General features: G+C 47.1%; 1 protein-coding gene across 1 annotated transcript in view; it reads left to right on the top strand.

Moving 5' to 3' along the window:
* Window positions 1-21,150, top strand: part of LOC144101408 (mannan-binding lectin serine protease 1-like) — a 62,478-nt gene that overhangs the window by 7,464 nt on the left and 33,864 nt on the right. The window contains exon 2 of the mRNA XM_077634558.1: window positions 6,381-6,487. Within this exon, the coding sequence (XP_077490684.1) occupies window positions 6,381-6,487 (107 nt within the window). The remainder of the gene's footprint in view (window positions 1-6,380; window positions 6,488-21,150) is intronic.

Here is a 21,150-nt window from a genome sequence, read left to right as displayed (position 1 = left end):
GGCTTATGCCTCGGAAGTTGTGCAAACGCCCCGGGCTTTAAGATGTCGTCACGAATAGCGTACTTTTCCCGATGAATGTGTGAGTAATCAGTTCGCCAGCGCTTCTGTAATCCAGGAAGAAAACACTCAGATGTTCCGCCGCGAGGCTTCGAGGCGAAAGATAAAGCGCTACGGGTAGATAGGCGCCCGGATGTTGATTTCGCGGGCCCGTTGATGAAGCAACTCATTTTCCTCGGTCGCAGCATGACCATGTATACAACGCAGGGTGATTGTAATGTTCGGACTGCTGTTATAGGATTCTACTAGGATGTCATGCAGGTGGGTTTCCAGTAGTCTGCGTTGTATATTGCGGATGGCTTTGCTGTAGTCGGTATGGATGTTGACGTTAGTGGTCCGGTGTTTAGTTAGCGAGGACGCTTCCGATACGGCATATATTATCGCGTCAGTTTCTAGAGTAGGCATACTGGGTGGGTTGCAAAATGAAACTTGTAAAGAGGATTGTTAGCCAGGTGAACACGGCAGTGCGAAACCACGAAAAGCAGGTGAAGGGCTGGCTCGCAAGGTCAAGAATGTGTTCCTGCATAAATCAAGGTACCTTGGTCCCATGTGTTGACAGCACTAATCCTCCTCCCGAAGGGCTAGCTTACTGTCCGTATACGGGTACACTAGCACCGGTAGGGGCGCCGCAAGTTCTCTCATTCGAGACGCAGTGAAGCGCGGTTTATCACGCATACATTTACTCGTCTTGCTTGCGCGGCAGCTGAAGGAGCGGCTAGAAGACGACGCGAATCGCGCGCTGGTGGTGCGCCCGCTTGTAATTTGCATAGCGGAAAGGGATTCCGCGACGTCCCGCACACGACACGTGCCGCACGCAACGCCACAGGTTTCCCCCGCGGCGGGATGATGATGCGGTGACGTCAGCGCTCAGCGTCCGTCGAATCCCCCCCCCCCTCCCCCCCGCCTCCTTCCATTGACGTTCGAAGTTTCCGCTGAAGGGCAGAAGAGAAGTGTCGTGAGAAAGACAACTATCTACGGGGACGTTCTCACGTACGCACGGGCTAAAGCGTAATAAAGAAAGCTACAAATAAACAGACGCAGGAATTTCGCCGGCTCCTCCATTCGATATAAATCAACAGCTGCGAAAAAGCAGAAACCCAGAAGAAAGGAAGCGGCGTTGGGTTTTGTTAGCCAACTCCAGCTGATGGTATTTTAAGTGAAGTTCAGAGAGGAAATACAGAAGAGCAGGACACGGAATGTATGCAGAACAGAAGACTAGTGGTCTGTTGGATTTCCAGATTTGATATCAAGGAGGGGGAAAACATAACGACGAGCTTGAGAATGGCTGGAATAGCCGGTCGCCGCGGCTGGGGCAAAGATGAGTGACCAGAGGTCATTGGGAGAATCTAGTGCCCTTCCCTGGACTCAAATCGCTTCAGTGATAATCATGATTATGATTACGACCATGGCGATGATGGTACTGACGATGCTAGCTCGACTGTTCCGTCGCGAGAACAATGAATAGGCCGCCGACAGCCAGGTTCTCGAAAATTTGAGCATAATGCTGCCATAAGATTTTTTTTTTCTTGGCACGACTGCTGCATACGCCGGCTTGATGGAACAAAAGCTCAAACATGGGACGATAGAATACTGTCTGCCAAACGGGTAACTTTCATCGTGGGATCGACGGTTTTTTTGGAACATCGACTCGGCAGCTGCGCCTCTAGCTGAAAGCGTCATTTTGCCATCTGACAGGTGAATCAGACGAAAATAGACGAAATTCTAGAGGCCCGTGTACTGTGCGATGTCAGTGCACGTTAAAGAGCCCCAGGTGGTCGAAATTTCCGGAGCCCTTCACTACGGCGTCTCTCATAGCCTGAGTCGCTTTGGGACGTTAACCCCCCATAAACCAAACCAAACCGAAAATAGACCATGGCCATCATCACTCGTTCGAACTCTATATGCATATAGGTAAGCCTGTGCGGGCGAGGCGCTATTATTTTCACTTATTTTTCGTAAGCCCAGCCTAAGAAATGTAAGTCTGCACAAAAATCGCATGCTTAAAGAAAGAAAGAAAGACAAGAAAGAAAGAGGGAAAGTCTAAAAAAAAATACTAGGATGTTTACAGACATTAGTTCGCCACCTTTCTATTACGAGGCTCGTTGACGTACGCCCATAACCAGGGGCGATGATATGAGCAACGTTTGGAGTAGGCGGTCCAAAGTGTACTACGCTTACTAAGAAAGAACTAATGAATTAACTAAACAACTTGCTGACTGACAGTGATTAACTAAACAAGTAGTAAATATCATGGACGGCATATTCTTCCCATCGTCTGCTCGAAACAGCAACGACGGCAGAGGGCATGTGTGTAGAAAAACGCTCTCTGCGTTCAAGGTTTCACCGTGTCTCGGGGTTTCTCCGGGGTGCATTATAATGCAGACTGCTCAGCGGTTTGCATCCTGATATGTCAAAGATAGTGACGTTACGTTAACTCGTTAAACTTGTTTTATTCACTTCGGAATTCGACTTGCTTTGCCGTGCTCAAGGAAGGGGAGGTAGCTGAGGTCGTCAGGCTTGCGCGATGAGTTGCGAGTTGCGAAGCGCGGCGTTGAGGTGAAGCGGTCAACTCAGTGATGACGCTTATTTCTCTAAGGATGAGTGCTTGTTGTTCGCGGGTACTTCTGACAGAGAGATCCTGCATGTCTTACCAAGTTAAATATGCATCTGACTCAGCTCTGACTGGTGCTCGCATTGGACGCTGTCGGATATTGTTCGATTGCACCACACACTCGGCTTAGGCAGGAGCTATCCTCTGACTCCTCTTTTAGATGACTTGCACGTGACGTCATCGGCTTCGTGATGAAGCATACAGAGCGTACCTTCCACAGCGCATGCCAGAGCGTTGGAAAAATTTAGGATATTTCCACCGCGATCCTAGTTTTCAGCATTGTGGTCATCTCGACTTTGGTGCAAGCCGTCTGTTCGTAGCAGTTTTACACAATTAATTACACAGTTAATATGCAACTAAGGCAACTGAGACAAAAAGTTCAGTTTTCGTAAATATATATATATATATATATATATATATATATATATATATATATATATATATATATATATATATATATATATTAACAGACAAGGTAAAGTAAATGAGGGTCCCGTTTGACAGACTTATGGAGGGAGGGAACAGTCACCGAAACCAATGTGCATAGGGGAACGATATTTTTTTTAATGCGTTCTGCTTATCAGTGGCATAATATTACTTAGATTAATAAATCGCTTAAAGAAAATTACTTATAAAGCAGCAGAAAAAACAACCATGCCGTCGGTGGGATCCGAACCCACGACCTCCGAATATCGCGTCCGGTGCTCTTACCGGCGGCATGGTTGTTTTTTCTGCCGCTTTATAATTTTCTTTAAGCGATTTATTAATCTAAGTAATATTATGCCACTGATAAGCAGAACACATTAAAAAATATATCGTTCCCCTATGCACCTTGGTTTCGGTGACTGTTCCCTCCCTTCATAAGTTTGTCAAACGGGACCCTCATTTACTTTACCTTGTCTGTTAATAGCTTAACGAGGGTCTCGGTTCTGGCAGTCTTGATGCCACAGGTTGCTTAAGAGGGCTCTCGCACAGTTTCCGCCCTCGCCGTTAGATGACGTTCTACGTCACGCTCGCGGTATTACAGGACGTGCTACGTCCGCCGCTATGGTCGAGGGTGGCGCTGGTGAACACTCTCAAGGTTCGCGTACACCAAATAAACATAAATACCCACGAGAGCAGCAGATTGGACAGCCGTCGCCGTAGCTCAGTTGGTAAGGGCACCGGACGCGATATTCGGAGGTCGTGGGTTCGGATCCCACCGGCGGCATGGTTGTTTTTTCTGCTGCTTTATAAGTAATTTTCTTTAAGCGATTTATTAATCTAAGTAATATTATGCCACTGATAAGCAGAACACATTAAAAAGAATATCGTTCCCCTATGCACCTTGGTTTCGGTGACATTTACCTTCCTTCATAAGTATATATATATATATATATATATATATATATATATATATATATATATATATATATATATATATATATATATATATATATATATATATATATATATATATATATATATATATATATATATATATATATATATAATATATATATATAATAAAGGGACTAAATTATCAATCGTCATACACGGTATCAAGTGTTTGTTTTCAAGTCTTTTCTACTTTCATGATTCACTTTCAAAAATAAGCAGGGTCCAGTGTGACGTCATGAGATAGTGGCGGCACGTGTGGTGTTGTTTACTCGGCCTTGAATGATGGAGGCGTCTCACGGCTCATCTAGAACTGGACTCGTAGTCGGAGGGCTCAATTTTTTACTGTTCCGTACAAGTCACGATAGATAGTTTTGTTTGCCCCCTCATAATGTTTCGGAACCTGCTCTGTGACGTCACACAGTGTTTCAAACTGTCAACCTAGTACATTCGGTAGTTTGGAACTACCCCCTCCCCCCAGGAAGAAAAGAAAAATGATTAGACACCGCCTGCACCTGTTACGAACATTAGGCTTAATCAACCTAGTACAGTTGACAGCCGTAAGGCCTACAATCAATCAATCAATCAATCAATCAATCAATCAATCAATCAATCAATCAATCAATCAATCAATCAATCAATCAATCAATCAATCAATCAATCAATCAATCATGATTATTTTCATCACAAAATGATGAGGGTTGGTTCAGGCGAAAAGTGGAAACAACTTCCACTTGAAACAGCAATAGGTCAAACATTTTCAAAAGCCTATATCTGTTGCTAGGAATTCTCTTTATGGTGATGTGTACGCGGTATTTTTAAACTGACGACACAGTCGAAATATATTGGTCCCGAAGTATTGGTGCACTGAAATTCTGTTTCAGAAGTTTAGAGCCCAGGGGATTTGCTTCTGAGCCACAACGTCTGGCTCGTAATTCATCTCCAGCGTTTCAAATCACTTGAAGGTAAGGCGATCTCAGGCCCTGCCCCTTCCAATGGGCAGGACTTCCACGAATGCTATAGGATCTCCACAACACGGCATAAAAGCAAACCTCCTGGACTCTAAACTTCTGACAAAGGCTGTACGTTGAGGCGCTGGTAGCCAATCACTTTCAATCAGAGACGTATTGAAATAGCTTTGAGCGTTTGCAGGCAAAGCGACAAATCCGTTCGTCAAAGGCCATATTTTGCCGGATCACGCGACGTTAAGGCGAATGGATAACGAAGGAGGTGGAAGTCGGGGTAAATAACGGCGCAATTCTACCGTCCGGCGTTCAAGAGCGCGCGCATATCAATCAGGTGCTTTTGTGGAATGCCTTAATGCAGCTATCATACGACATTGCTTGCAACGGCGTTACGCGAGGGTAAGACTCAAGACGGAGACTTACCGACGTTTAAAAACGGACTTCGACTCCTTCTTTACTGTGCACTGTATAACTGCTCCATATAAATGCAGTTGATTCTTAAAGGCGGTTGCAGTTTGTGTTTCTCAACTGACATGTATAATTTGGAGGTGATTGTACGTTCAAGCATGGGTTGTCAGAAGGTGCCAACGACGGCTTACGAGTAATATTGGCTAACTGTATTTTTCCTATAGTACACCTTGAAGTTGACCGTGACCCGTTCTGCAAAAATGTAATTCATGAGTAGCGGGTAAAAACACTCCCATTTTGAGTTACATAACGTAACATACAATTGACCGGCGGGGCGGTCTGGATGTGTGGATGCCGTCATCGGTTGTGAGACCTTAACTTTTTTATACATATTATGATGCCTCTTCAGCCGTAGTAACAATAAAATTAGCCTGTTAACGAGTACGACACTGGAATCTTGGATGGGTAAGTTTGTTGATTGGAAAGGCGAAGGGGTCGGCTGGAAAGATGAATATTTCTGGCCTGCTACTCTATACTGGGGAACGGGAAGAGGGGAAGAAATAGGGTCATGATGGGTGACAATGTGGTTAGAAGGCGAGGAATGGATTTTGGCACATGTAATGCTCGGTACACGTGAATAGCGATGTCTATAGGGTGACAAAGCTGACACCAAGGCAAGGAAATGACCATAGATGGACTAGATAGTGGCTGATACTTAAAGGGAACATCAAGGTTAGTAAATTTGTGGTGATGTAGGATGACCGGATAACATTGAGAGAAGCCTTTGACTTGTAGTGGGCCTGAGGGATATGAACACGACGCTTACGATAGGGATTGTGACAGCGTGGCAATAGTGGCTGTCCCGTCGGTACTGTTGATGCTCGAAGGTACTGGTTGTTGGATACTGTTGTCATTGGTTGTTGGTACTGCCTACAAAATCGTGTTTCTTTTCTCGCACGCAGCTGCCTGCGGTTCTCCATCGACCCTTCGAACGGCGCGGTGCACATCCTGCGGGACAGGAGGGCCTCTCTACCGGCGGCCCCGTCTGAGTCACTGCGCGAGTTCAGGGGTGAGTGACGCTTGGCTGGGCACGCACCTGCTCCCCCCGCCCTGCCGGCTGCACACACGTTTCCGTTTGCGCACCTTGTCTCGGAGTTCGCACTGGGTCTTGCGAGTTGCGTGCACTGCGTTGGACGGATTTTACGTCAAGTAGAGGAGAACGGGAGACGAGTGAAATGCTTTTCACTGAGTTTCACAGACTCTTCGTGCATGCATCGTTCACGACTTTTTTTGCCTGAAAAGCGGACTACTATGTTCTCTACTTTACTGCTAGGTCTCTACTACTCGGTCTTCACTACTAGGTCTCTCCTACTAGAACTCAACTACTAGGTCTTCACTACTAGATCTCTACTACTACGTCTCTCCTACTAGGCCTTTGCTATCAGGTCTTCACTATTAGGTCTCTCCTACCAGGTCTCTGCTACTAGGTCTCTACTACTAGGTCTCCACTAATCGGTCTTCACTACTAGGTCTCTCCTACTAGAACTCTACTACTAGGTTTTCACTACTAGGTCTCTACTACTAGGTCTCTCGTACTAGGTCTGTGCTATTAGGTCTTCACTACTAGGTCTCTCCTACCAGGTCTCTACTACTAGGTCTCTACTGCTCGGTCTTCACTACTAGGTCTCTCCTACTAGAACTGTACTACTAGGTCTCTCCTACTAGAACTCTACTACTAGGTCTTCACTACAAGGCCTCTACTACTAGGTCTCTCCTACTAGGTCTCTGCTATTAGGTCTTCACTACTAGGTCTCTCCTACCAGGTCTCTACTACTAGGTCTCTACTGCTCGGTCTTCACTACTAGGTCTCTCCTACTAGAACTCTACTACTAGGTCTCTCCTACTAGAACTCTACTACTAGGTCTTCACTACTAGGTCTCTACTACTAGGCCTCTCCTACTAGGTCTCTGCTATTAGGTCTTCACTACTAGGTCTCTCCTACCAGACCTCTACTAATAGGTCTCTACTACCAGGTCTCTACTACTAGGTCTCTGCTACTAGGTATCTACGTTACTGTGCATGCGCAGGGCATGCAAGAGGAAGCTTTGCTCAGCGAGTGGCTCGCAGCTACTACAGAGCGCCATACTGGTCGTTAGATTTAGTCTGGAAAATACTCGAGACGCATAGCGATCATGTTCACGGCAAGTCGATGTACAAGTACTATGCGTCGTTACGAACTTAGGACTAGAAATGATCTCTGGAATCACTTTGTACCTCGGATTGGACCAGCAAGCCTGAGATCTTCATCTCCTATCGTTGAGATGACACGTGACTAAACAGCCGACCAAAATATGGCTTCCTTCTGCTCTTGGCATTCTAGTGAACACGAGCAGCCTCAGCGACTGGTGGGCGTTTCGTCGCACCATACATAACAGCCCGTTCGGGTTGGTTAAGTCCACGGCGTGAACCTGACTCTATTGTCGCTGAGCGGGTCGCACATCAAATTTAGGCCACTTAGCATGGCCGCGAGGGCTCTTTATTGGCACGAAGCTACCAATACAAGTTAAAGGCAGGTAATGAAAGAAAGAATTATTGTAGAGAAAGAAACTCTTAGTAGAGCCCTTAGTCCAGGACCCAACTGGAGAACGCTACCTTCCTGACCCGTTGGACCAGTGCTTTCTGATCCCCCAAGCTTGAGTTGTTCAGCATCCCTTCCTCTCGCTGAGTTGTGTGCTTTGTGTTAACACCTAGTTCTTGGTTTCTTTTTTTTTGAATGCCCGCGCCGTCTGATGTTGACTCGAATATTCCGCACAAAATGGACATTTATCCAAGTATAACGTCGCATATGCATGCTATGTACACGGCTAAGCTGTGGGTACGTGTTAGTTCGAGTCGGCGCAACGCTCCCTCGTTCTCCTTGGTAAGTCCTTCGCGAGCCTGAAGATAGGTACTGCTCTCTAGTCTTTAAGGCTTCTAATAGTTCTCGCCATGTGGTTAGTATTTCGTTTGTCCTCTCACCACTAGGCTTGAGTAAATGTTGCAACTGTTCTCTGCATTACGAAATACATCATATCTGCCCGGCATCCACAACGCAACGCGTCAGACAGGTGTCATGTCAACATCAGGGCATGCATGTCGGGCAGGTCTGGTATTGACACCACCCTGCACCTGACAGGCGTAGCGCTTGCGTCGGCCACAAGAAAGCCTGATGTTTACATCAGATATGTGACACGCACAAATCCATTTTAGTGCATGCTTCAACGGGGTACGGATACCGTGGAACATCGCTTCAAATGATCCAAGCAGACAAAGACACAACTGGAAGAAGGTACACAGAATGATTGTCGGTGGTCCTGTGCATCTCCTTTCACTTTCCTTTTTGTTTATACTGTCTCATTTGAAGCGCCATCTACAGAGTGCATGACTCAACTTCCCACGCTTTCACGCTTGCAGTTGCGTAAGAGTGAGAAGAAATCGCTAGCCTTATTGCAGTCAAATTAGCAAAGTCGTGAGCGTCTCCTAACTTGAACTGCGGCAACTTTTCTTTACATCTCCTTCGCACGCCTCACCGCCCACACAAAGAGGCTCTCGAGCTTTCTGAATTCAACTCCGTGCCACTACTGCACGGAATTGGAAGGGAGGGCCGATGAGCATGTTTACGCAGAGGGCGCCGTGTGTGTCCCGCTACAAGCACACGTGCCTGTGCGGTGCTTGCGTGACACAGGCGCATTCGTTTATGCGATGCGCGCACTCGAGCGTGTCGGAGGGTCTGCGCAGTGAAAGGGTGGTTGTTGCGGACGGCGCTAGATGGGACGTCCCAGGCGCGGAACCAGACCATGTATGGCGGTGACTCAGCTTATCAACACCGACCATGCATCGCATGCAGGTGGCGGTTGTGGGCACTTCATTTTACATGCGGAGTGTGTGACGTCATGCGGATGAAGGTCCGAAGGTATATGTGGACAGTTTGTATACGAAGAACCAAGAAAAAAAACCATTTGCACTCGTAAAATCATGAAGGACTTTCTTAGTAAACGGCATCGCCATCGGCGTAACAGAGTGTATTGGTACAGAAGATCGCCGAAGCTGACCTAGCCCCCGCGGTTGCTCAGTGGTTATGGCGCTTGGCTGCTGACCCGAAAGACGCGGGTTCGATCCCGCCTTAGGCGGTCGCATTTCGATGGAGGCGAAATGCTGGACACCCGTGTACTGTTCTATGTCAGTGCACGTTAAAGAACTCCAGTTGGTAGAAATTACCGGAGTCCTCCACTATGGCGTCTCTCCTAGCTCCATTCGCTTTGGGACGTTAAACCACACCAAGTTGACCTGCTGCCTAAACCATGTTGCCCGGGCGGCCCTGAATCAATAAGAACATGTGAATAAACTAGTGCAATCTCTCGCGACTTGCCGCTTGCAGTCACCGGAGATTTTTGATTTCACTTGCCCTTAAGCTACCATATAACCTTCGTAACAAAGTCTGGCGTCCTGATTGGGTTGGATATTGGGAGTTTAGCTGACTGGCACGCCTCCTTCGGCGTTCAGACGAACTGCTGAGCACTGCTCAGAACACTCAGACGGTAAAGAAACACCGAAAGGTATCACCGATAGCTGTCCGGCCAGCTGATAGGCGGCGCAACGGCCTGCTAAGCTCCGTAAAGTGGTCACGGGGAACAGCTGGGTTTCGAAACGGATTTCCGCAACTGATTTTGATCAATGAACTTTGATGGTCACGTGGTTCGGGCGTGCTCTGATGTGAGGGCACTCGCGAGGAGTGGGGACAATGGAGCGAGTATTGCAGTTGTTACTTATCCCCCCCCCCCCCCCCCCCCCCCTCAAGGAGCGCTTAAGGTGTCGCAGTTTTTGTTGTTGGTTGGTTGGTTTTTTTTGGGGGGGGAAGGAAATGGCGCAGTATCTGTCTCATATATCGTTGGACACCTGAACCGCGCCATAAGGGAAGGGATGAAGGAGGGAGTGAAAGAAGAAAGAGAAATGCTTCACCGACGAATATAGGTTGGCGAATAGACGGCGATGCATGTTACGAATCCTTAACTGACGCCTATCTGTGATAGGTGGCGATATCGATCTCCTTGCGCTACCTCTTCAATCAGTTCCATCTTCGGTTCGGTTGCGTTGTCCACCGCCTTTCCCTTCCCCATGAGGTATTCACTACTTTTTATTTTTTCTTTAGAAGAGCGTTTGGCGCTATAAATTCAAGGGCACTAACTTTGAAAAACATAAACTAGAGCCACATTTTGCTTCACAGACCAAGAACAAGTGAAACATATTCTTAGCGCTACAGGTGTTTCTCATAGACCTCGATACTTCGCGGTTTACCCTTACAACAATTTATTTAGATAGTCTATACACAGTCCATAGACTTCTGTCTATAAATTCTACAGACTCTCTATAAACAAACCGTAGAGAATAGTCTATGGGCAATACAAATCCTATAGACAGTATATAGACAATCTATAGATCTATGGTCACACACTTTCAGTAGACTTTTGTCTATACGCAGTCTATAGACTATGAATAGACAAAAAGAAATATCTATACGATGCCAATAGAGTCTATAAAATGTCTTTAGACTGTCAACTTAGAGACACCATGAGTTACTACAAGTCAACGGCTTCACTGATCAGTGCTTCGAAAGGTGTGCCCGGCGTTCTTCAATACTAGCCACCAGAAACGCCTCTCGCGCCTTGGTCTGCATGAACAAACAGACGCACAAAAAAAGTCACCCCAAATCTTTAGTGAACCAACCGAAACTGCACGAAACAGGACGTACCATCGCCACGTGTTTCGGCACGTATTTTGCATGGAGAGAGAGCCTTCTCAGAAAGTCGATGAGTTTTCGAGTGGGAAGTGGCCCCTCGGCGACGACTTGAGCTCGCTCACCTTGTTTTCCTCTCCGCAATCCCTGTCCTACGCATCCTCCTCCACAAGACGCGCACTGCGCGAAGGCGTTCAGATGACGTGGCCGGCCTGTTTTCCATGTTTCGCGCATACGCAAGAAAAAAATTTCCTCATCCACTGCTTTTACGGAAAATAAAGGTCGGCCGAAGTCCGTGTCACGCACTCGCAAATGGTACGGGACCTAGAAATGCTACTGCATTCAGCGACAGAACAATGTTTCCTGATGTATCCAACTATAAGTAAACGCTAGCGTGCCACCAGTTCATTAATTCACACTGCGCTATTAATACGCAATCAACGACGAGCCACAATTAGAAAAGATGCTTAGCCACATCGCAGCACTCACAAAGGGTGTGGTACGAGATCACGTGACCCGGTCACAGTGGCACGCACGCCACCTTGTGCTGCGGACGAAAAGCCGCGTGGGAGCCATTGATAGAAGGGTGCAGCTAATCATGAGTCAATTAATCGATTTCTACGAAACCAGCCAAGAGCGTGCCGGATGTAATTGACCGTGCCGATCATTTAAAGTTATTATTCAAACGTCGGTTCCAATTAAAAACCAGAAATTACCATTCGATCCTGTCCAGCCCTTCTCCTCTTCTTTGTGCAGTACTTTGGGAGCTCCACTCTTTGAATAGCGTAGTGCAACCCAGAGAGCAAATGTAAAAGAGAGAGAGAATAGTCTTCTTTGTGCAGTACTTTGGGAGCTCCACTCTTTGAATAGCGTAGTGCAACCCAGAGAGCAAATGTAAAAGAGAGAGAGAATAGTCTTCTTTGTGCAGTACTTTGGGAGCTCCACTCCTTGAATAGCGTAGTGCAACCCAGAGGGCAAATGTAAAAGAGAGAGAGAATAGTCTTCTTTGTGCAGTACTTTGGGAGCTCCACTCCTTGAATAGCGTAGTGCAACCCAGAGAGCAAATGTAAAAGAGAGAGAGAATAGTAGAAAGGAGATCTATTTAAGGCAAAAATCAAGACCGTAGATATGTTCCTCCGCTAACCGGGGAAGAGGCAACCGTTAAGCTACGGTTGAAGTCATCGACTGCTTTCGTTGTATTCGTAGTTTCCCTGCGGACCACGCGAAATTCGCGAGCCACCCATTGGCGCTGACATGTCGTACAAAGCACCACTACACGAACGAGGGAGCGTACAGCCTTCCGAGCCAAAACACGCTCTTCGTCATCGCCCCCCTTGACACGTAGTCGTCTGCGTCTAGAAGGACGAATGCGAATGAGCAGCCTTCACACGCGCGCCAGCTGTCAAAAGCGCCGTGATGCACTTGCGATGGCTCGTCGCTTGGCGCACGCACTCACTCATGCTCATGGACGTGCCATAGTGAGTCATGCACGTTTTGCTTGCATCCTGTGCACCGCATCGATTTGCAGATGTCTTGCACGGTATTGGATGTTGTGCAACCGCTGCCTCTGCACGCAGAGAGAGTACGCGGACTATGGGTGGAAACGAAAAAAGAAAAAACAAAGATGTCAGTCAGAGTTCTCGGCTCTTCCAGAGCGAAGAAAAACTGGTACCTGTACCACGCAATACCCCCCCCCCCCCCCCCCACTTCCCTCGCCAACCCCTATGCCTACCCCAGGTGCTTACTCCCATGACAGACATGACCCCAGATGGCATATGCCCAGGGACGTTGGACACTGAGACAGTCCAGGCTTATCAGGATGAAACACGACTTCCCGTATTTTTCGCGAGTCACAATGTTCCACAGAACAGCCTTCAGTAACGTAGGCGATGCTGGGCCGTGTTAGGAATCGAACCTGAGACCCCGAGATTGTTAGCAAGCCGCCGTGTACTATCGTGGACAAAAGTCTCCAGGACACGTGGAATGCGTTCTGGCGCACAGAGGCAGTGTGTGGCAACGACCACCTCATTTCCCTGCCATGCTTCAGAGCATGAGGGTCCGGCTTTGACATCCACCGTTATGACCCCGAGCCACTGGATAATAACGGAGCTATCGGCTTTGGTCGCCACTCAGGTGTCCTGGAAACTTTTGTTCCTTTTAGTATATTCTTCACCTCAATCGTTTTTTATCCGGTGAAAGGCTTTTGTCGGCTTGGGTGGTCGTATGCTTTGTGGATGCATTGAGTACCGAGTAGTCGCCTAATCCGATTACGGAAGGCCAGAGAAAATGCCCTGTGCATGAGCAAACCGTAACTCAGGGGGCTTCTAGCTGACAAGGTCATGGCGCCGGCGGCCGCTCGCCAGCGGCCCTGACTTCGAGATACAGATCTACGCATGCGTCGGCCACAACCGTGTCAAGGTGAAGCTCTCCTGCGCCGTACGGTCGTAGCGTGGTTCGTTGCTGCTCGCAACAGTGGTCACGTGACTGGTGTGGCGATGGCGATTGAAAGCGCACTTTGAGCCCGCGTTTGTTGGTCGTCGGTCTCAGAAAACAGTTGGTGACGGCGGCTACGATGGCCGAACGACGTCACAGGCGAGTTGAGACAACCCTGAGGTCACGTGACTCGTAGCAAAATTGGTATGTAATAGCTGTTCACTCATTTGTTCTCATTTCGGTGCTTGGGACAGGCTGGTGCAAGAGTTGAAGGGAATCATAGCGAAAAAACAGTGTTGTAATCTCTGTTTTTATATGCCTCACGTGATCTCAACTTTGTCTCAACTTTTCTATGACGTCATCGCCACCGATTGGCGGTAGAAACTTAAACAAATTAAAGGAAAATTTGATTTATAAATTAATTAGGGGCGGCAGGTGGGTTTCACGTGGTGCTGTATGCATATAAATGTCTAACGCACCATTTTAAAAAAAGGAAATCACACGAAGCCAAAAGTTTGGTGTCCCTACCCTCTAAAGGGCGTTGCACAAACCGAACGCAGTTTTTATTTGATTTTGATTTGATTTATTTGTTTCTTTCTGATGCAGAAATAGGAGCAAGAGCAAAAGGCGAAACGCCTGACGATGGCTCTTGCCCCGCATACAGTTTGGCACAAACGTTAAACATAGCTTTAAAAAAGTTTCTATGTCCATCCAGTTCACTTTCTGCGTACGTGCGCCATGCCTACACTTTTTTTTTCTTTAGTACAACGGCTTCTTGCATCGCCGAGGGAAACGCAGTTAACATTTGCCAGAAGGCGCCAGCTTCTACGCGTACTTGTTGATACAGTCATTTTCGCGCTGCTGCACGCAACTAAACAGTCTGCGGCGTCGTCCGAACAGCAAAACAGAAAGGAGAAACGAAAGAAAGAAAGCCAGACAGGCATGCAAAGAAAGATAGAAAAGTGCAAGGAAGAAAGCAAGAAGGAACCGCAGTTTTTTTTTTTTTTAAGGAAGAGCGCATTGCTCTCGGCGCCGGCAATATGACGTAACACGATCTCCTGCTTCCGGAAAGAACCTGTCGAGGAGAAGACTGTAGTGCATATGATATCGACGGCAGCAAGAAAAAAAAAGGGGGGGGGGGTGTGGATGAGGTAGGAGAGCGGTTCTACGCGACGCTCAATGCACTGTAAGATGAGCCGGCATCAAAACGGGTTTGGTCAGGGGTGCTTCTGGCCACGTGGCCAGGAGACAAAATAAAATAAGAAAACAGTCAATTTGCATATACGCTGGCCGTAATCGGGCATCGCGGTACTTTGCCCCGAAATGATGACTCGTGGCGCTTCGTGCGATCAACGAACTCTTCGTACGCGACGCCTGTAGTTAGGCAAGGCATTAACATGTCTGGGCACTTGAGCGAAATACTGCGTCTCTCCGGAATGAGCTTGCGTTCATTCCAGTTTATGGCGACTGCCTTGCATAAAGGAGGTGTAGCCGCAACTATGATGCCTTCATAAAGGCTGCTTGTCACCTGTGCGCTTACTTTTTGAACTTGCCGTCGCGTATGTTTCACGCCCTCAGTGATGTCTGCTATTCGCGCGATAGAGAATTTTAGCACAGCTAAGAGTACCAGCGTAGGCGCATACCTGATAACCGGATGCCTGATGCGCATGCGCACTGGCACGTGTACGGGTAGGGAAGGCTAGATCTCATGCGTAGCAGGCAAACGGTAGTCCGGTATGCGTCAGTTGTGGTACTCCCCTTACAAAAATTTCTTTAGACAGTCTATAGGCTGTCCATTGACTTCTGTCTATGCTGACTATAGACTCTCTATAGACAGAGCTTAGAGAACAGTCTATAGGCAATACAAATCCTATAGAAAGTCTTTACGCAATCTATAGATTTATGGCCATACACATTTAGTAGACTTTTGTCTATAGACAGCCTATAGACTATGATTACACAAAACGAAATATATATAGGAAGGCACTACAGTCTATAAGAAGTCTATAGACTATCTATAGACAATTTTTGTAAGGGTCTTAGCTATGGAAAAACTTTCCAATTACTCATGCTCAGCAATAAACACATTTCTAGTGCCCACGCCATCTGTTTTTATAGCGATAGCTACATTACGGTAGCATTCCGAGCCTTCGGCATGGCGGCGCCTCCAAGCTGTCACGTGGTTGGTCACGTGATGCGGAACAGCTGCTGGCGGCGCGGCGCCGTGGCTGATCACGTGGTTCGTCGCGTGGTTGGTCACGTGACCAAGTTCCACTCGGCCAGCTGTAGCTATCGCGTCACTCCAGGTTTAACCAGAGCTAAACCACCGCCATTTTTTTCTTTTCTATCAGAACCTTGCGCCTCTATATACGAATCTGAAGAAAGCATACACGGGAACTACGACCTAGTTGGATGTCCATTACGACGCGCAGTCATCGACGGTCGGGCCAATTGGTGCCGGTTTTTGGTGGAAAAATGCCCGCAAAAGGAAACTCCTTATTGTGCGCGCTTCCTCCTAGATGGACCGTCATTCCTCGCGTTGTTGACCACCGGGAGCCATGCGACGAAAACAGACGCACAGGCTCTCAAGTTCGGCAGCCAGCTGCCCGAAGCCATGCTCTCATGAAGTCTTTAATTAATGCGGTTTCGTGTATAGCTTCGAGCTAATAAATAAAATTCAAGTGAAAGTTCCAAAGACACATTTGAATAACTGCAATCGCGCTTCAGATAAAAACAAAACAAAATATGCGGCACAAAGTTCCAGTGAAATCTAGAAATTTCTAGGCGGAACAGCGTTCCACATACGTGTACGTGCACATGGAACACCGTTCTGCCCAGTTCTAGTGTACAGTGGCGATGTTTGGAACGCCGCCATGTTCATCACTGAGATTCCGAAACACGCGCGGAAAGTCATTTATGTGCTTATTTAGTTATCTCGGTTGTTTCTACATAAAGCTTGCGAGCAGAGTGCTGTAACTATCCCCGAGTTCTTGGAGGCCCGTCAGGATCTTGGAAGTGTGGTTGCGTTCCTGAAACTTTTGATCATCATAACCACTATAATAATAATAATAATAATAATAATAATAATAATAATAATAATAATAATAATAATAATAATAATAATAATAATAATAATAATAATAATAATAATAATAATAATAATAACCGTCATCATCATCAGCCTGATTACACCCACTGTTGGGCAAAGGCCTGTCCCATGTCTCTCCAGTTAACCCTGTCCTTTGCCAGCTGCGACCACCGTATCCCCGCGAACCTCTTAATCTCATCCGGCCAACTAAGATTCTGCCGCCCCCTGCTACGCTTGCCTTCTCTTGAAATCCACTCTGTTACCCTTAAGGACCAGCGGTTATGATTGCCTTCGCATTACATGCACTGCCCAAACCAATTTCTTCCTCTTGAATTCGACTAGGATGGCATTAACCTGCGTTTGTTCCCTCACCCACTCTGCCCGCTTCCGGTCTCTCAAGGTTACACATATCATTTTTCTTTCCCTAGCTCGCTGCGGTGTCCCTAACTTAAGCTAAACCCCTTTCGTTAGCCTCCACGTTTCTGCCCCGTAGGTGAGTACCGGTATGGTATAGCTGTTGTACACTTTTCTCTTGAGGGATATTTGTAAACCGCCATTCATGATCTGAGATAACCTGCCGTATGCGCTCCCCCCCCAATGTTTTTCTTGTTGAGAGATGAACAATGAGGATGTTTTCAATTCGCTTTCGCTTATTCGCGCCCTTTGCTCATGCTTTGGAAGCTCAGAATGCCGACTTTTTCTTTGGTCTTTTTTTTCCACTTTCGTTAGGCGATACTCCGGCAGCGCAATTGGAGGCGACGATGCGACTGCGCAGAAATTGTTTATCACTTCTCTCTGGGCGTCGCAACCTGACCTGCAGAGGTCTGGTCGAGCAAAAGCGGAAATATGCTCGGAACGTCGAAAGGAAAAAAAAAGATAAAAATAGAAAAATGCGAAAGCGGTGAAAGCAGCCCATGACGACCTGGCGAACGCCGCCGTCTGTCTTGCGCAACTTACATGCAACTGCTAAAGCTGCCTCTTGGAGGTTTCAGAAAAATAACCACGAAAAGCTGTAAACGCTGGTTGCATGGCCTTTATGAAAAAAGTGGGTACATGATGTATAACCACGGCTCATTTTGTTAAAAATATAAGGACACCTAATCTTCGTTGCGTGCTTTCGGTTTAAATATGATGAGTTAGACATTAGAATACATGGTTCACGACGTGGTATTCGCCTATGACCACCGAAGAATTCATAATTGAATTTATCATTGATGCTGTTTCCATATCGGTTTCGTCGACCCAACATTGGCTGTGACGCGTTGGGAGCGTTTTGGTCACGCGGGGCACAAAAAAGAGAGAACTGGAATGTAACCGCTGATATGGAGTTCACTACAACGCTTAGGACAGCCTGCTTGAAGACTTTTATGAAAAATAAGACGCATCAGCGACCTATATCCTAACTCACTCCGTCATGGCCTAATATCCATACCGAACAATTCTGGACAAAAGCGTTTTTGAGCGATAAACCTTTTCCGAACGAATTTTTTTTTACACAGTGTACAATTTCACTATAACAATATTTCCGCAGATCACCCAACGGCAGTCTAGAATTTTTGTTCTATGAACTTTTCTGCTATCGTCAAAAGCGTTCGGCATTGGTTCTCTATAGGAGTGTTAACTGTTTGATGCGATCGATGGAAATGCTTCAAAGATATTGCTACATATAAGAGGAATCGACCATTATGGTCAATATTTCCGTAAAAGTATCTTGAAATTTTTCAATTTTCAAAAAAATTTCTCCGAGAATGTTGGACATGCGAAAGGCTAAACAGTCACTCACAATTGCTTCCCGTTCCAACAGATCGCCTTAAACTATACGAGCAGGAGAAGAAAAAAAAAGTAATGGATATTCACCATTTCCGTATACAATACAGCGACACAGAGAATAAAATGGTCTATTCTGCCGGTGTACGTCGTGCACACAACTGCACACGTATGTTTAACCCGCGTGCAGCTTAACATGCAACGCAAGCGCGTCGATGCTCACTCGACGAATCGAAGGTTGCCGTCTCAATTATCGACCTGTACGTGTATATGCGCTGCAGATTCTGAGACTCCGCTCTTGCCGAGACAACACCTTGAGAGTCCTTATAGGCCTTGCAAAACGCATCGAGTGTGTATCGTCCAATCGTTCTTCCCTTCCACCCTTACTCCCTCACTCTTTATACTAATCGCTGCAAGCGCCGCCACGTGATCGTGAGGCAACATCCATCAACTGTCTCGCCTGATTGCGCAACTAGATGGCGCTCCAAGCGTAAACAGCTTGGCTGATCGTGAATTCAATATAAAAAGAAGCTACACCAGCAGAAAGAAGGCTGTTTTTTTTTTCTGGCTCGAGGCGTAGTCGCATCGTACGTAAGTGGAAATTGGGCGAGTTCTACGCGCTCTCCAGGTTATTGCCTCTGTAGAGTTTCCTGGAACACGCCACAACAAAAAAAAAAGTTAAAGAGAAGAAAAACCGTAGTGAGATGATGACGGCTTCGTGTGAAACGGCGCTGTAACACCGACGGTTCTTTATGAAACGCTGCGTCAAGACAGGTGTGATGTACGTTAGGAGGGTATGCACTAGACGCTGTAGATAAAAGGTGCGCACGACACGTATAATTATCTAGCGGTGGTTGAGCCACGTCCAGGCGTTGGTAGTATAGCATCAGGGTTGAAGAATTTTCGACTCACGGGGAACTTCCCCAATGTGAGTAACGACGGCGGAGAGAATGTAAAGGGGCAGTCAACGGTATGCGCACTGGCCAAACACACTCATCGGTGAGGCGCGTTAAGTGAGAAGACAAAACGGTAGGAAAACAGCGCGCCTCGACAGGATTACCTCCCCGTTACTCCAACCGCCCACCCCTTCTTTCCGAATGAGTACATGCGCAATGAAATTCCTTCGAAATCCGCCTCGCCGCGTCTGGTACGTTAGTTTTAGGTGCTTCCTTTTTAAGCGGATCCGAAGGAGGTGAAAGCGAGGTCACAGGAGCTAGTTTGCTGCGGCCGGAGGTAATCACGTATGCTGGAGGCTTTTGAAAAACGTATGGAATGCGGGATTTACGGCGCTCATGGGCAACTGTCCCGGACACTATCTCCGTGGCGCTGAGTTGAAGTGAACTAAGTTCTCGTGTTCGGAAGCAGCTGACATCTCCAAGATACTGAGCAGCGGCTGAGGTAGGAGGAGCCGGCAATCAAGAGCATTCAAGAGAGTCATCATCATCATCATCAGCCTGACTACGCTCACTGCAGGACAAATGCCTCTTCCATGTCTCTTTATTCAACCCTGTCCTTTGCCAGCTGCGGCCACTGTATCCCCGCAAACTTCTTAACCTCATCCGCCCATCTAATTTTCTGCCGCCTCCTGCTACGCTTGCCTTCTCTTGGAATCCACTCCGTTACCCTCAAGGACCAGATGTTATCTTGACTTCGCCTAACATGCCCTGCCCAAGCCCATTTCTTCCTCTTGATTTCGACTAGGATGTCATTACCCGCGTTTGTTCCGTCACGCGATGTGAATCTTGTTGTCGGCGGTGTGCTTTTTTTTTTTTTTGCTGGATCTACGACCTGCAGTATGCATTACCAACAAACCCATGAGTTGATTCTTTTACACTACGCCGAAGAGAGCCTGCATTCGTTGAGCAGCTTACGTTAGACGATTATGCGACGTTTTGTATTGAGGCAATTTCGTCGCGCACTAACTATAACACGCCTAGCGACATGCTTTACCGCCGGAGGCAGCAAACTGAGTGTGGCCAAGCACACGTTGTAACAGCGTCAGAAGGGTTTTCGTTCTTGTATAGGTTACCGCCTTGCCTCAATGCAAGAGCTCTCGGTACTGGTAGTGGTGGGTGGGGCTTAACGCCCGAAGCGATACGTGGGCTATTTAGATGCCGTAGTAGAGGACTCCGGGTCAATATAGACCACCAGGGTCCTTTCACATGCACTTACACAGCACAGCATACAGAAGTTTTAGCATGTCGCCTCCACCCAAATGCGACCGCCGCGGCTGAGATTCAATCCCGCTACATAACATAACCTAACCTAACATTACCTAACGCCAATGTCACTAAGCCAAAGCGTCCGGTTGCAACAGTACTTGGCTTTTTTTTTATTAATGCGAAAGCATTAAATGGCTCATCAGGCGGAAAATGTGGCGTTGTTGTCCATACCAGACGATCCGAAAACCCACGTGACCTTATCAGGATAAAGAAAAGTAAATCAACATCTTCTGCTGGTTTTGAGAGAAGGAAAAACTCATAACTGTCTCAATTTGTAGGTGGACGCCACCGCCTACTCCCAGCGCTTGAATGCAATTTCTCCCGAAGCAAGCTTCGAACCCAGGCCGGCGCCAACAGATCAGCTTCGCTGGTCACTTCATTAGAGCACTACACCATCACCTCATCAACAGCCTGCGCGTTGAACTGCCAGTCGTTGTTGTTGAGTGTTG

This window comes from Amblyomma americanum, chromosome 8, assembly GCF_052857255.1.
Source record: "Amblyomma americanum isolate KBUSLIRL-KWMA chromosome 8, ASM5285725v1, whole genome shotgun sequence".
Taxonomy (NCBI): Eukaryota; Metazoa; Arthropoda; class Arachnida; order Ixodida; family Ixodidae; genus Amblyomma; species Amblyomma americanum.
This window is presented reverse-complemented; position numbering and strand designations above follow the sequence as displayed.